At 57.4% G+C, this 15,648-nt stretch overlaps 2 protein-coding genes across 3 annotated transcripts in view; both read right to left on the minus strand.

Moving 5' to 3' along the window:
* The window catches only part of DDR2 (discoidin domain receptor tyrosine kinase 2), a 66,630-nt gene extending 61,894 nt beyond the window's left edge, over nt 1-4,736 (minus strand). The window contains exon 1 of the mRNA XM_023744998.1: nt 4,589-4,736. The gene's annotated coding sequence lies outside the window, so the exon portion shown is untranslated. The remainder of the gene's footprint in view (nt 1-4,588) is intronic.
* A 9,051-nt stretch (nt 4,737-13,787) lies between these two features.
* The window catches only part of UAP1 (UDP-N-acetylglucosamine pyrophosphorylase 1), a 33,319-nt gene continuing 31,458 nt past the window's right edge, over nt 13,788-15,648 (minus strand). For both annotated transcript variants that reach the window (XM_006103779.3, XM_023744995.1), the window contains one exon: nt 13,788-14,313. In XM_006103779.3, coding sequence (XP_006103841.1) covers nt 14,221-14,313 — 93 coding nt within the window. In that variant the 3' untranslated portion in view covers nt 13,788-14,220. The remainder of the gene's footprint in view (nt 14,314-15,648) is intronic.

Genomic DNA, 15,648 nt, shown 5'->3' on the forward strand with positions numbered 1-15,648 from the left:
ACACAGGGCCTGCTGACTCCAGCACTGCACGCGGGGCCTGCTGACTGACAGTCCAGCACTGCACACGGGCCTGCTGACTGACAGTCCCAGCACTGCAGCGGGCCTGCTGACTGACAGTCCCAGCACTGCAGGCGGGGCCTGCTGACTGACAGTCCCTGCACTGCAGGCGGGGCCTGCTGACTGACAGTCCCAGCACTGCAGGCGGGGCCTGCTGACTGACAGTCCAGCACTGCATATGGAGCCAGCTGAATCCCAGCACTGCATGCGGGACCTGCTGACTCCCAGCACTGCAGGAGGGGCCAGCTGACTGACAGTCCCTGCACTGCACGCGGGGCCAGCTGACTGACAGTCCCTGCACTGCACGCGGGGCCAGCTGACTGACAGTCCCTGCACTGCACGCGGGGCCAGCTGACTGACAGTCCCTGCACTGCACGCGGGGCCAGCTGACTGACAGTCCCTGCACTGCACACGGGGCCTGCTGACTCCCAGCACTGCACACGGGGCCTGCTGACTGACAGTCCCAGCACTGCACGCGAGGCCAGCTGACTGACAGTCCCAGCACTGCACGCGGGGCCTGCTGACTGACAGTCCCAGCACTGCACGCGGGGCCTGCTGACTGACAGTCCCAGCACTGCACGCGGGGCCTGCTGACTGACAATCCCAGACCCAGACCGACCTGCTGACCTGCCGCCGACACGGAGACAGGGAGGTGGAGGGGTGTATCCATCTGCAGGAGCCGCCCGGGACCAGGCTTCCTAGTACTGAGGCCTCTGAACCTCTCACCGGCTCTGGCTGTCATGCTGCTGGTAGTAGTTCTGTTCAGTATTTCCCCCTAAACCACCTGCAGCTATTGTGTAAGATGCAACTTTAAACAAATAACACGGCCATGTCAGCAGAAACCCAGGTGGATGCAGGAACCAGAGGTCCGGGCAGGTCCCGAAGGGACAGGAAAGGTCCCGCATCCCGCGCCATGTGCGGCCGGGCCGCCCCCTGAGCCGGGACCCCCAGAACTGACCTCTAATTGGGGTGGGGCCCTGGGCCCGAGACGTGTGGAGAGTAAGTGGACGGCTCAGCTTCAGTCCCCTTTTCTTCCCCTCCTGACCCCACACCCACCTGGGCCCACAGGCTGTCCAGAGGCTCTGCTCATGACGTCCATCAACTCAGAAGACACGAGGACTGTGAGCTCGTCATTTACGAATCAGTGAAATGACAATTGCATGGTAACATAAATAATGACTTTTTCTAAAAATACGTCTTTTCAGAAGTATTTAGTGAGAAGGGTGGCACTGGGACACAGGAGTCTCTGCTGCTTCTGGATTCAATTTGCTGCGAGAGTGAATGTCACGTCACCTCGTGGCAGGAGAGAGAGAGAGAGAGAGAGAGAGAGAGAGAGAGAGAGAGAGAGGCAGAGCATCTAGTGCTGTTATGAAGACAGCGGTGACCTGTGGATTCCCCGAAAAGGTCTCGGGGACACTGGGTCCCCTGCTCCACGAGGGAGCGCGGCCCCTGCAGGTGTGAGAGGGAGCCACACACCGAGGGCTCAGGGGAGACCGGGGGGCAGGCGTAGACTGAGCTCACTCTGGAAACATAACTAGAACGTTGTCCTTCGTCTCAGAGGAAGGGGACCACTTCCATAGCCGAGTTATGGTGAGAGCTCAGCGCGATGGGCAGCCCCCAGCCGCACATGACGGGGCACGTGACCCAGAAGAGAACCCGGGACAAGCAAGGAGCGATCTTGAACATGGAGAACGTGGCTGCCTGAGGATGGAGACGGGCACAGGTGAGCAGAGCGTAGAAGGGGAGCCCGGGGCGGAACAGGGGTCTGAGAAGCGGGGCTGGCACGCGGCCCTTAGTCAATACTCTGAAACCTGCGGCCGAACAGGAGTGAGTCCCGTTAACCTCGGACGGAGTGAAGCAGAAAACGCCACGTCCACGCAGCTCCCTTCTGGCCACAGGCATGCAAACCTGTCTAGTTCTGGCCACTTCGTTTAGGACAGGAAGGGAGACTGGCCCACCGCCCCGGAATGTCCCCTGACGGACGGGCCTGTGCTTCCTGCACGCAGGCCCCGGGCCGCGAGGGTCTGGCCAGAGGCGCGTCCTTCCCAAGACCACGTTCTCCACTCTGAGTCCATCCTTGAGATGAAGACAAAACCCCGCGTGGTCCTCCAGGCCCCCACATGCAGGCAGGACACCCACCAGGTCACCGAGGGAGGCGGCTCGGTCCAGTGCCCTGGTCACCAGGCACACGCGTCCTTCTTGGCCGTCTGGGGTGGCGCCTGGATCTGCCTGTTTACAGAGCTCCAGGGCCTGTGATGCCAGCGAAGGTGGAGGCCCAGCGGGCAGAGATGGGCAGTGAAGGAGGTGCCCACGTGCGGGGGGGAGGTGCCCGTGCCGGAGGGGAGTGTGCGGGGCCCTGGTGGAGGGCAGACCTGGTACGGCTGCTTGTGCTCACAGTGCCCAGCGGCCGACCACCCTGAGGAGCTGACTCCTGAGAAGGGGTGCCTGGGTAGTCAGGGGTGAGCACACACTCAGGGGCCCCCACTCTCATCCACTTCCGGGGCCTGGGAGAGGCCAGGGGGTGCCCCTGCCTTGGGAAGAGTGGGTGGTGGCAGGGCAGGGGGTGCCGGGGTCTGACGAGGAAACGGTGTGGTCTGGACGCCCACATTGTCACCTGCCCACCCAGCGCCGTGCATCCACCACAGGGAGCTGCACTGAGCGTGCGGGGGGCAGGCAGCGAGGCTCCCGCTTTCCCGTCGCGGCTGTTCCGATACTTTTTGGAACCAAATATCAACAATTCCCCAAAAGACACTGGAGGTGCCGGCGCCTCAGACCCCTCTGCGCAGAGCAACACGGCGGACGCTGCGTCAGGAAAACGCAGAGGAGCAACCAGGGCTGATCCTCGTCCGGGACGCAGATCCCGCAGGGACGCGGCCACAGCTGGGGGAGGGGTCCTGGCCACGCCAGCTACAGGCTCAGATAGAAACCTGGGGACACTGACCGTGAGCAGGGACGGCTTCCATCAAGGAGGTGGCCACGGAGACAGGCCACCCTGTCAGTCACACGCCCAAGCGCACCCCCTCCGGCCGGCACACCCCTCCTGGCCGAGGCTGCTCACATGACCACCCACTGAACTGGGGGTGCAGGCCCTGCAGAGCCTGCAGGCACGGCCACGTCCAGGACCTCTCAGAGCAGCAGCACCACGAGGCGCGGCTGCCACCCTCACAGACCAGGGGTCGGAGGGGTGCCGGCCGGGGCACCCACCGAGCCGACGACTCTCCCGGGCTCTGCAGGACGGAGGAGCTCACGGAGCCTCAGAATGAGCCGCCGCCAGGCCGCCCAGCGCCTTCTCAGAGCCGCGCGGCGGGCGCACTGCTGGGGGACTCGGGCACAGGTCTGAGTCCTCATCCCGAGAGATGAGCTCTTCTATGGGGACAGACGATGGTGAGTGAGCATGTCCAAGGCAGACAACATCGCATCATTTGTACACCTGCTGTGCTGGGCCCTCTCCGCTAGAAAATGCAGACAGCAAGGGCAGCACGGCTGTCAGACTTACTAGCTGCGTTTAAGCACCTGGCCCACGGCTCCCCCTTCACCCTCCTGGGCCGCCCCCTGCAGGAGGTGGAGCCGTGACACGCGGAGCTCTGAGCGGAGCCTGGGGTGCTGAGCACTTGGGGGTCGCTGTCTTGTATCCACACACAGCCCAGGGCACCCACAGACACCATGCCCCACCACGCCCTCAGCACCCTGCTCACTGACGGGGTCCGACCGTGCTGCCTGCAATGGCTCCGTGAAGCTGGGCCAGAGGGACGGGGAGCGGAGGCCCCATGCAGGCCAGCTCACCCCAGCCTCGGCGAGGCCAGGTGACACCAGTGCCTTTCAGGCCCCGACTTCCTGGGAGGGCATCCTCCTGGGAGGGCGCTGCGGCCAGGCAGACAGCAAAATGGTGCTGAGGCCCCGCCGCCCGGCAGGGCTTCCCGCCTGAAATGGCTGGCGGCGTCCGCCCTTGGACAGGCTCCTTCCTGTCGATGGGACTCTTGAGCCTCGGCCACGACTCAGAGGTCCCACAGCCAACAAGGCAAACAGCCCCAAGTCCCGGGACAAAGGGAGCGCCGCCCGGCCAGCGAGGGGACCAGGACGGCAGCGGGCTTTCCCATCGCGTCCACGCAGGCCCCGCGCACAGAACCTCAGAGCGAGGCACCCCTCTGCCCGAGGTGCCCCCAAAACAAAGCACCAGGGAACGTCCTCTCTCAAACTGGGGCCTCAAAGGCCAGTGCCAGCCCCGCTCCCGCCCAGCGCCTCCGCCCGCCGGGCTCCGCGTCCAGGCCTGCCTCCACCCGGCCGCGGCTGCCTGGCCTGTGGCTGCCTGGCCCTCGGCACAGCTCTGCCGATCTTCCCTGGAACCAGAGCCCAGCGCCGGGAGCAGGGAGGCCCGGATGCCGGGAGCCGCCCCGCTGCCCCCCGGCCCCACCTGAAGAAACGCCTCCGGCCTCCTCTGTAAACTCTTCCGGAGGCTCCAGAAGCACAGTCAGAGCTTTCGTTTGCGGAAAAGAAAGAAAACGAAGAAAAGAAAAAAACACGCGGAACTTACGCTCATCCAGGAGTGCGCACTGCGGGCAGAAGCCAAGGACGGAGCTGTGATCCCGGTCCGGCCGCAGGGAGAGCAGAGCGGGGTGTGAAGGCCGCCCGCTCAGCCGGCGGCCGCGGCAGCGCGCATCCACGGGGCTGATGCAAGATGCCTTTGCGAGAAACCTCACATTCTGAGGATTCCTGGGCCGGCGCCAGGCTCCCAGCATCCAGCACGCCGCACATTTGGTTTCAATTAGGAAGGGGCTGGGAGGGAAGCGCAGGGCACCAATCGGAGCTGTTTCTGTTTGGAGACCAGTTCTTTTGACCCAAGGGACCACGGCAGAGTTGTAATTTACAGCAAAACCCATTCACAGGAGAGAAAAGTATGTATAACCACCGCACAGTCTTAAAGACACAGCTCTCTCCCGCCCTGTCCCCCCTCCACCGCACTGGTCCCCGCCGGTGCCCGCTCCGTGTCCCTCCTGGGCCGGAGCTCTGGGCACAGCGCACGGGTGGGATCTCTCCGCCGGAGCTCCCAGGACCTGGGGTCCCACACATGGAGCTGAGCACAGAGCGCCCCCCCCACACCCCGGGAGATCTGACTCCATCCCGTCCTCCCACGCTCCCCCACACAAACACTGGAGGCTCCAGGATCCCTATTTTCCCACTCAACTCCCAGGGGGCCGCGCCTCGGGCCACTGCAGCCTGCACTCAGACGCTGGATGGAAACGCGGCGCTGACAAGCACTTCCTAAGCTGTTGGGAAGCCCTCCCTGTTTCTCTGTCTGTGGCCATGGCCAGAGGTCACGCGGAAGGGGAGGGGCCGCAGCTAGGAGCCTCCCGCGGCTCCTAAATGACAAATTGCCTTCCTCTCCATCCACCCAGGCTGGTGGCCTCGACCCCGCCGAGCCCAGATGCCCCACACTCAGGCTGCCGGTTCCGGGGTGCAGGGCCCCAGGGCTCAGGTCCGGAGACGGTGGGGGGGGGGAGTGGCAGCAGGAGTCACAGGACCTAAGGCACCTCAGAGACTGCTTCCTCCAGGCTCCCAGGCCTTGCGTCTCCTCCACTCCGGCTGGGCAGGCCCTGGGATGGCTCAGCCCGAGACCAGCAAGGCTGGGGGCGCCAGGAGTGGGCAGGGACCATGGAGGGGCCGTCCCTCAGAGCGCCCGGAGCAGGAGACACTTCGTAAGAGGAACGGGAGCAAGGAGGCCTCCAGTGGGGGGCCAAGGAGAGCCCTAACGCTCCTCAGAGGCAGGCCGCTGTCCCTGGACCCAGCGGGAGGTGCAGACACCCGGGCCTGCGGGAGGGCGACAGGCCGATGGCTCAGAGACAGGGCTTGCTTCCTGGCCACCTCTGGGCTCTCTGCACGGACCGTGCTGCCCCGCAAACACAGCTCTCGGGCTCCAACACAACACGCCAAAGCAGGAGGGGATTTCTACGCCCAGGTCCTTCCCCGCTACAGCCGCAGCCGGGATGGCCAGCGGCACTCAGCCTCCAGGACAAGGCCAGGCTGAGTCTGTGCAATTCGCGCTCCTGGGAGGCGCAGGCCGGTCCTCACCACCAGCCAGGCCAGCTTCGGTGCTGGGACCGGAGGACAGAGCAAGGGCAGCTGCTCCCACCTGAGCGCAGGAGCCTGGGACCCGGAGGCCCCGGAGCCGCCGCACTCGCACGGCGAGTCCCCAGGGGGCCACCTGTCCGGGTCTCAGTACCGGAGGCGAAGCACAGCTGGAACCCACCTCTCGAGCCCCCTCCCATCGCTCTTTCCAAAACACCGTGCCATCGCACAAAGTGCTTTTACTTTAAACCTTTAAGAGATTTTAGGCCAAAATAAACAGGGAACCAAGGCCAGGGAAAGCCTCCGGCGTGAGGGCTGGCGGGGCCAGGTGGGCTGGAGCGCCCGTCGGCCTGGGCCGCAGCCTCTCACTGTGCGGGTCTCTGGGGTTACTGGTTACAATGTCTCCTCTTCCGTTTACAGTTGTTTTTGTTTTGGTTTGGTTTTTTAAATATGTATTTTATTGATTTTAGAGAGAAAGGGAGAGGGAGAGAGAGACAGAAACATCAATAATGAAAGAGAATCACCGATCGGCCGCCTCCCGCACGCCCCCCACTGGGGATCGAGCCCACAACCCAGGCACGTGCCCCTGGCCGGAATCGAACCCGGGACCCCTCAGTCCGCAGGCCGACACTCCATCCACTGAGCCAAACCAGCCAGGGCCCGTTTACAGTTTTATTTGCGTCTTTTCTTAGTTTAGCTAAATGTTTGTCAATTTTGCTTATCTTTTCAAGAAACCAACTCTTAGTTTTATTGAACTTTTTATTGTTTTTCTCTTCTTAATTTCTGTTCTGATTTTTATCTCCTTCCTTCTGCTAATTTTGGGCTTAAACGTTATTCTCCTTTTTCTAAATCTTTGAAGTGTATTTTTTTCTGGTTTATTTTTCTGGTTTAGGTTCATTCCCATGAACAACATATTCTGTATTGTGTGGCAAACTCCGACTCTCTATATTTATTGAGAGCATTTAACTGTTTTCATTTATTGTACCACCACCACCTCGCGTTATAGTTGTCACTCCCCAGGTTCTCCCTGCCCGATCGGACTCGCCCAGGACCCGCCTTCTGTGCCGCAGCTTCCTGGGCTCTCAGACGGCTGTTGGCCGCCTCTCCCTGGGGAGGCGTCACTGGGTGTGCGTGTCGGTCTCCTGCAGCGAGCCCGGCCTTGGTCAGCATCAGCCATCCGCGCCCGTCAGGCTGCCATTACAGATGACCTTTGTAAGCATTCTTCTTCTTCTTTGAAAAGAAGTTATGATTCTGGAATGAACTTCCCTACGTGTTCTTTCTGCTCATTCCAGGCCCCCACCCACCACTTCCTTCCCTCCGACCCGAACCCGAGCTCATCGCGTATCCTAGTCCCTCTCAGGGCTCCGTGCTCCCGCTCGGGAACTGTCACAGGTGTGTCCCTAAATGATGACAATAAGCCCGAGCACCTCTGCCCCCCCTTCCCAGAGGAAGAGCGGGAGGGACCCCTGGAGGCCCGGCGTCTCTGGCCTTTGCAGGACTCGCTGCTGGAGGCACAGCTTCGCGTCCGTGTCACACCGTAACGAGCAGCCCTCCCTCCCCATGTCCTCCCTCCCCATGTCCTCCCCTCCCCCTGTCCCTCCCTCCCCCTGTCCTCCCTCCCCCTGTCCTCCCTCCCCCTGTCCTCCCTCCCTGTCCTCCCTCCCCTCTGCCCTCCCTCCCCCCTGTCCTTGCTGAACAGCCAGAGGAGGTCTCCCCCAACAGCTCCAACCTCTCGTCTTATTCAATCCATGGGAGCGGAACTGTAATATGTGGTAGAAAATAAATGCCCAGAATGAGGTCTAGGTTGTAAGATTCTTGTTAGATGGATGGTGAGCTCCATGAAAAAAATAGCATTTTTCAGGGTCTTGGGGAACAAATACAATTTGGAATCCCAGGCAGACAGAACGAAGCCACCAAAGATGTCCTGGCTAGAAAGTGCCTCCCACACTCTAGAGGAAAGGCTGGGCGACAGGCCCCCTCTCTGGAGGAGCGGCAGCTGTGCCTGCAGTGGGGGAGGGGAAGGCATGTGAGTAGCTGGGGAGCAAGGCGGGAAGGTGGCCCTGAGGCGGAGAGATCCTGAGCGAGGCGCTCACACCCTAGAGGAGCGCAAGGCCAGCTCGCCAGGCGCCGGGAATGATCACCTGGAGGAAAGGAAGAGCCGTGATGAGAAAAACGTTTATACAATTTTATGGTGAAAGGCAAAGCGTGAGAAGACAGCCCCACGTCCTGATACGTAGCTCGGAGGGTTGTTGTGAAGAATCAATGAGCTAATAAGTGTAAAGCAGTTACAACAGTATCTGCCTCTAGCAACCACTGGACCCATGTGAACGAGCCCCAACACAAGGCAGGAAACACACATAAAGGAAATACATAGGAAGCGGACATCAGGAAAGGACATCAGGAAACATTGAAAGACAGATGAGTGAGGCTCAGACGCACAACCAGAAATATTTATCGGGGTCACAGAGAAGTACACGTGCAGCTCATTGAGCCAAGTCCTTCACAAGCACGCACGTACACGCACACGCACACACACACCACTCCACTCTGCAGGTGAGGAGACTGGGGCCGGAAGGAGTCATGACTCGGCCCTGGTCGCTCTGGTTCATCACAAGGCAGGTGAGAGCCCAGGCGCCCTGACCCCTGACCCCTCACAGAAGATGCTGATGGAAATAAGAAGCAACTAACAAAAGACACCCAGAGAGTGCAGGGGCGACGGGTGCTGAGGGCCAACTGCATCGGCCTGGCCTCCCAGCTCTAATCTCGATTCTCCAGCATTTCAGTTTCTATTTTGAAGTTAGCTGAAAAGACAGGGTCTCTAGAAACAACCCACAAAGCCTCCAAATCTGAAACACAATATTACATAATCATATCCCTAAAATGTACATTTGAAAATAATGTCTCAAAGAAAATGGAAAAAGTAGAAAAGACAACCACACACACACAAAAACGTTTTGTGGAATGACAAAAACAGGCTATTGGTACAACTTCCAATTTTTCACTCTCAGATGTTGTAGATGATGTCATTGTGGTGTGTCCTGCTTGCCCCGAGAGACTCCTGGTCTATGGAAAGGCAGATGAGGAGACCTCACTGGGAGAGATCTGTATTTGCAGATACATCTGAGGTCTGGTTACCACCAGGTTGGACTGTGTTCCGGGTTAAACAGCTGGTTAAACATATGAACTTCAACCAGCACCACAGCACCAGCTACTGTCGGGTCTCCACATGGAGCAATCATTTGAGAACCCAGGGATGGAGAAAAGAAAGGAAGCGGGTTTGGGAAATAACATAAATGTAATTTGTAGTTTTCAGAGAAAAGAATCCAATGAAAATAAAATTGGTGTTCTGAGTTTGAGGCTCTAAACAGGCGCTCTGTAAAAAAGAAATCGATTATAGAAATGTGAAACTATCATCATCTCAGTTGCACACTTGGAAAAAATAAGGCTGTCTAAAATAGAACGTTTTTTCGGCCTGCCAACTGAAAATTGATATTTTCATTATGCTTTGGGTCAAGGGTTGATTTGTAAATACTAGGTAAGCTCTGCTCCATGAGTTAAAAAGAATTCTCCTATATAAATCTTCTGAGAGTGTAAAAGCAAGAAAAATGTACCCAGGCATTTTTTTAATCACAGCAGAGAAGGGCCTCTGGGTCTCCTCTCCTGCACTCTGTAACAGCGTAGCCATGTTCTGACATTCTGGGTCCAAACAAACCAAAGGACTTTTGTTGCAGGGAGGTCTGGAGAGAGCATCCTATATAATAAAGAGCCAATATGCAAATGGTCGCTATGCCCTCGCGCCCTCACGCCCTCGAACCAGGGCCGGGGGACCTGAGGCCGTGCCCCCCGCCCGGTGGGGCTTGATGGGGGACCTGAGGCAGCACCCCTTGCCCTGCGGGGCTTGACGGTGGGGCCAGCTGGGTCTGGATCTCATGCAATTTCAAGGTGTGCATGGGTGGGCGGGGACTTGACTCTGGGTCCTGCGGCGCACCCAGACTCTGACAGGAGGGAGATTTTCATATACATTTGACTAATTTTCTTTCATCTCTGACATTTCTATCATAAAGGGCAAATAGCAATATTAAAATATTTCCTCTAATTAATCCCCTGGTAATGTACACGAATTTTGTGCACCAGGCCACTAGTCTATATATATAAAAGGCTAATATGCTAAGTGTCCCTCCACCCATCCGACTGGTCACTATGACATACACCAGTGATGGCAAACCTATGACACGCGTGTCAGAGGTGACACGTGAACTCATTTTTTTGGCTGATTTTCTTTGTTAAATGGCATTTAAATATATAAAATAAATATCAAAAATATAAATCTTTGTTTTACTATGGTTGCAAATATCAAAAAATTTCTATATGTGACACGGCACCAGAATTAAGTTAGGGTTTTTCAAAATGCTGACACGCCGAGCTCAAGAGGTTCGCCATCACTGACATACACTGACCACCAGGGGACAGACACTCAATGCAGGAGCTGCCGATCTGCAGTGACTTGGCAGTGGCAGTTCTCAGGTGACGCACCCTGAAACCAGAGAGGGAGCCCGATTCCACCTTCAGCCGTGGGTTATGTTGTTGTGGGGCACTGTCGGCCCAGAATCTGGTTTACTGCACACCTGCGTTTGCGTCCCACACCCGGTACGACAGCAGCTTTGCAGAGTGCCCTCTCACACTCCGGGACCCCTTCGAGGATGTCAGAAAGCCTGTTATGTCCTGATCCCTGCAGGCCAGGCCGAGGGACCCCATCTGCCAGAGGGACCCTACTTACTTTGCAGACACCCTTCGAGCCATGGTGCCGCCCCAGGTGCAGCCGGCTGGGGAGGGACCGCAGGAGGTTGGCTCCAGGGTGTGTCCAGCCCGTCTCGCCCAGCCCCGCCAGCCACCTTCTAATTAAGTTCCTTTCAATGTGCACGAATCCGTTCACCGGGGCACTAGTATAAAATAACACTTTACTAATTTCTACAGTCCATACTGTTCGTACTCCTTCTGGGATTTGGATCTGGGCCCATCCTACTCTCCCCTTCCTCATCTCCTCCCACAGTTCCTACCTTTGGATCCACACTGACCTTTAATTACGCTCAGTGAACTGAAGCCCTCAGCTCCGAGTCTGGCTGCCTGACTCCAGTCTGCGCTTTGTCACTAGCCACAGGTCACTTCTCTTTGGTCCTTGGTTGCCTCCTATGCAAAATGCTCAGACCACGTGACCTGTTTGTCCTTCTGGGATGCGAGTGTTGACAGCAGAGTCTGTGCCTGCCGAGCTGGGGGAGGGGGAGATGCAAGTGTTGGCCTGGAGTGGACGCGGGCCCTGGGTACGCACAGACGGCAGCATTCTGGAGCCTCGGGTGGAGCTTGCAGTGCCTGCGCATTGGCAACTGCTGCCCCGACTGCACAGACACAACCTCCCAGGAAGGCGGCACAGGCCACCCAGGCTGAGCGGTGAGACAGGCCGGGAGCAGCTGGCTCACAACCAGCCTGTCCGCATTCAGAAGTGCGTGAAGGATCAGCCGCGCACCTGCGCCCAGGCTCCAGCGCGACCTCCTGTTCCCCGCAAGGCTTGCTCCCTGCAGCCCCGACAGGCCAGGGCTGCCGAGGACACGCAAGGGGCCACGGCCGCCACGCCCGGAGCCTCCAGCAGCCAGCCGGAACGGCACTGCGGAAGGTCGGTGAAGTGCGGAGGCCGGGCCCACGGGAGGCAGACGCCGCCCTTTCTAACACGCCGATTGCAAGAACACGCTGGGCCTTCGGTGTGGTTGCCACTAGGACGTCTCACCTCTGACTGAGACAAGGTCCGTGAGCAAAGCAGTCTGACAACTGCCTGTGGGTGGCGTTTCCAACTCCCACCTGTACCCCAGGGCACACACCGTACAGAGGGTTTTCTTCTCACTCCCCAGAAGCACGTGACCGAGGTCCCTGCCCCACGACCCACAGCACAATGAACGGAACTGCCAAGCGCATGGGCCTCCGTGTGCCTTCCGAGCAGTGGACACGTGTGCAGAGACTGTAGGAAGGCGGGGGGGGGGGTGAGAAAGACGTTCCCACTGACACAGCCACTCATCTAAACACAGCCCAGCTCTGGGCTCAAACGTTGATTTAGCTATTCCCAGGACTGCTTTGCTAGTCCCTGCAACCACACGCACACTCAGATGCACACACAGACACATACAGATACAAACTTATGCACACATGCAGATACAAATACACACATGCATACCCAACAGAGAGACACACATGTGCACGCGCACACATGCTCCATCCTGTACATTAGAGTAAGTGGGCAGAGGCTGCGTCGCGGTCACAGTTCCCCTTATTTCACACCACCCAGGGCATGGCCCTGGCGGCAGCATCTCGTTGTGACCCCTGGTCTCTCGTGGTGCCAGTGCCGCTTCCTCCTGGAGGCTGCAGGCTGGCCCACCTCTGAGCACACGGCCTGTCACGTGGCCTGCTCTCCCAGCTTCTCCATCCTCCTCCTCGGGCAGCTGCAGGAGGGCCGCGCTGCCTCGTGCCTTTACTCTTTCGCAGCTGCGGCTGGCGCAGGGCGCCGCCCAGAGCGCTCTGGGTGCTCTGGGTGCGGAGGCTCTGGGTGCGGAGGCTCTGGGTGCGAAGGCGGGCAGGGCAGCACAGCCTCATGAAAGCAGGGCCTGGAGTCGAGACACTTGGGTTTTAATCCCACTCAGTTGCCAAGGCCGCTAACTCCTATTTTCATGAGCATCTCCCCGGCTCTGTATTTCCCGACTAGGGCTTGTGAAGGAAGAGACCGCTAGCACCTCGCACCCAGACCCACCACAGTCCTCGCGATCAAACCCGTCCCGGCCGGCCATCGCGGTGCGACCCAGCGCGGGAGGGGCAGTGGGGGAACCCGGCAGACAGGCAGGGACAGGAGCTCCCTCGGATGGAGAACGCAAACCTCACAAATCTTTTTGAGAAATGGGATGGAAAGCAGCAAAGTCGGGCTGTTACTGAGATAAAACGGAAAATAGGCTCAACACATGGTTTAGGCCTCTCCACAGAAAATGAGCGTAGACACCAGTACCAGCATCGCGTGCCAGAACCGGGCCTGAGACTTCCGCTTCCACACCCAGGGCCCTCCCAGGACTCCCCCGCCATAGCCGGGCAGGGAAGAGGAAAGGTATCCATCGCTTCCGAGACAGATTTCAGAATTTTTCATTTATCCAGATGCTAATTTTATGCGTTTGGTCAATAAATGCTTTGTAAAATGTATTTATGAAGTTCAATACTTTCATGCAAATCTTATTTTAGACACTAATGATCTATGGTCCATGTTTTAATAACCACATTATTCTCCTTTGTAAAAATCTTCTAGCTGGAAACAAAGAAGACAAAAATGCTGGGAGGGCAGTGCTGAACCTCCCGGGAGACGTGCCGCGAGCGCTCGGGCAAGCGGAGCCCTGGGGTGAACGAGGCCCCGGCCTCGGCAGGACTGAGCCCTGCCCCCCCCCCCCCTCACTGTGCCACCGCACGTGTCCCCAGACCAGCCAATGCGCCTGCGGACCAGTCCCTGCGAGGACGGACCAGAGCCCGGCGCTGGGTAGCGACACCGTGCCTGCCAGTTCCCCCAGCGGCAGCCTGTCGTCTGCATTATCTCAGGTTCCTTCCCAGTTCCCTCTTTTCCCAACGGAATGAATTCCTCGAGGTACAAATGACACTCCACAGAGATTAAAAGTTTATTTCCCTGTCTAATTATTTTCTTTAAAAAGTTTACTTTTTGATAAAGTAAAACCAACCTTCAGTACCATAGAAACCCTTCGACGTGAGCGATGCACATTACCTCTATGTACACCATGAGGGGCCAGGCCAGCCCAGGACCGAGCCGAGCACCCTGCCTGACACAAGCGGCAGGATGTGCCCCGGACGGCATGGTCCCCTGGGCTGGGGAACATCCTACAATTGAAAAATATAAATAAGACCTTCAATGAGCTGAGAGTCACAGAAATGCCCTGACCCCAGTCCACGGCTCCGGGGGCCGTGCAGCAGCTGCAGGGGCTCTCGGAGCAGGAGGCAGCCTGAGGGCCTGCGGGTCCCGCGGGTCCGTCACCAGGAGAAGCTGCTCTCGGTGCGAGGACAGCGCCTGCCTCACAGCCCGTTCTTCACCAGCTCGTGGACCCCGTACTCGTCGATGATCAGAGGCGCGTGGAACTCCCTGTGGGCCACGAGGCTCTCCAGTCCCTGAGAGGAGGGCGAGATGAAGCAGGTTAGGAAACGGCGACAGTGGGGCGGACGGCGGCTGCGAGGCGGCCGGGGCTGTGACATGCTTTAGGGTGTGAAGCACAGAAGCTGGGCTGAGAGCAGAGGGTGAGTCAGTAAGAACCGATTTGGTGCACACTTTTTCCTTATTGCAATACTTCTCTACACGGTGGCCTGGTGGTCTGGTATGCCTGTAGTTTGGCCTGGTGGCCTGGTATGCCTGTAGTTGTCTTATGCCATGAGCAACTTTAAAATAAAACCCAAAACTTAGAAAAAGTTAGCACAAGGTCAGAGGATTAGGACCCTGATTAAAATCGAACATAAAGCAGCCAGGGTTTTTTCTTTCTATTTTGAATTGCCAACATTCCCGGCTCCCGAGAATACCAGCCTGGCATTCACCCATTTCTGAATGAACCTGGTACTTGCTGACCTTCAAATCCTTCCAGGTTGTCTAAAAGGAGCCGGGCGGGACTCTGAGTGGCCTGGCAATTTGTTGGCATCAAATCCCTTTAAACCTCTGCAGCTGACAGTGGAGAATTGACGGTGTCTTTTGTTTGTTTTTATTTTCTGTTGTTTTTTTACATTTTATTTTATTATCTTTTTAATCTTTATTGTTGGAAGTATTACATAGGTCTTCTTTTTCCCCCCATTGATCTCTTCCAGCCGCTCCTGTTCGCCCCCCCACCCACCCCGCCCTACTGTCTGTGTCCACGGGTTATACATATGCACACAGGTCTTTGGCTGATCTCTTCCCACCCACCCTCTCCTCCCTTCCCTCTGAGATTCCAGTCTGTCCATGCTTCTCTCTGTGTTTATTCTGGTCATCAGTTTATCTGGTTCATTTGATTCCACATAAAGGTGAGGTCAAGTGATACTTATCTTTCTCTGACTGTTTGGTACACACTTTAAACTGAGCTTAATGACCTACTTATAACAGCATGAAACAGACCACACGACAGTAAAATTATTCTGACTGTAATGTTATTTCTAAAGTTAATAGGATGATACTCATTCTTCCTTTAATGGTCCCCAGTGCGGGTCACTTGCTAAGCATGAGGGAGGGGTGGCTGCCTCTGCCGGGGCCTCTGGAAAATACGTCACACATTAGACCAGTGGTTCTCAACCTTCCTAATGCCGCGACCCTTTAATACAGTTCCTCATGTGGTGGTGACCCCCAATTTCATTGTTACAAATTGAACATCATTAAAGCATAGTGATTAATCACAAAAACAATATGTAATTATATATGTGTTTTCTGATGGTCTTCGATGACCCCTGGAAAGGGTCATTCGATCCCAAAGGGGTCACTACCCACAG

The sequence above is a fragment of the Myotis lucifugus genome, unplaced genomic scaffold (assembly GCF_000147115.1).
Source record: "Myotis lucifugus unplaced genomic scaffold, Myoluc2.0 scaffold_507, whole genome shotgun sequence".
Lineage (NCBI taxonomy): Eukaryota > Metazoa > Chordata > Mammalia > Chiroptera > Vespertilionidae > Myotis > Myotis lucifugus.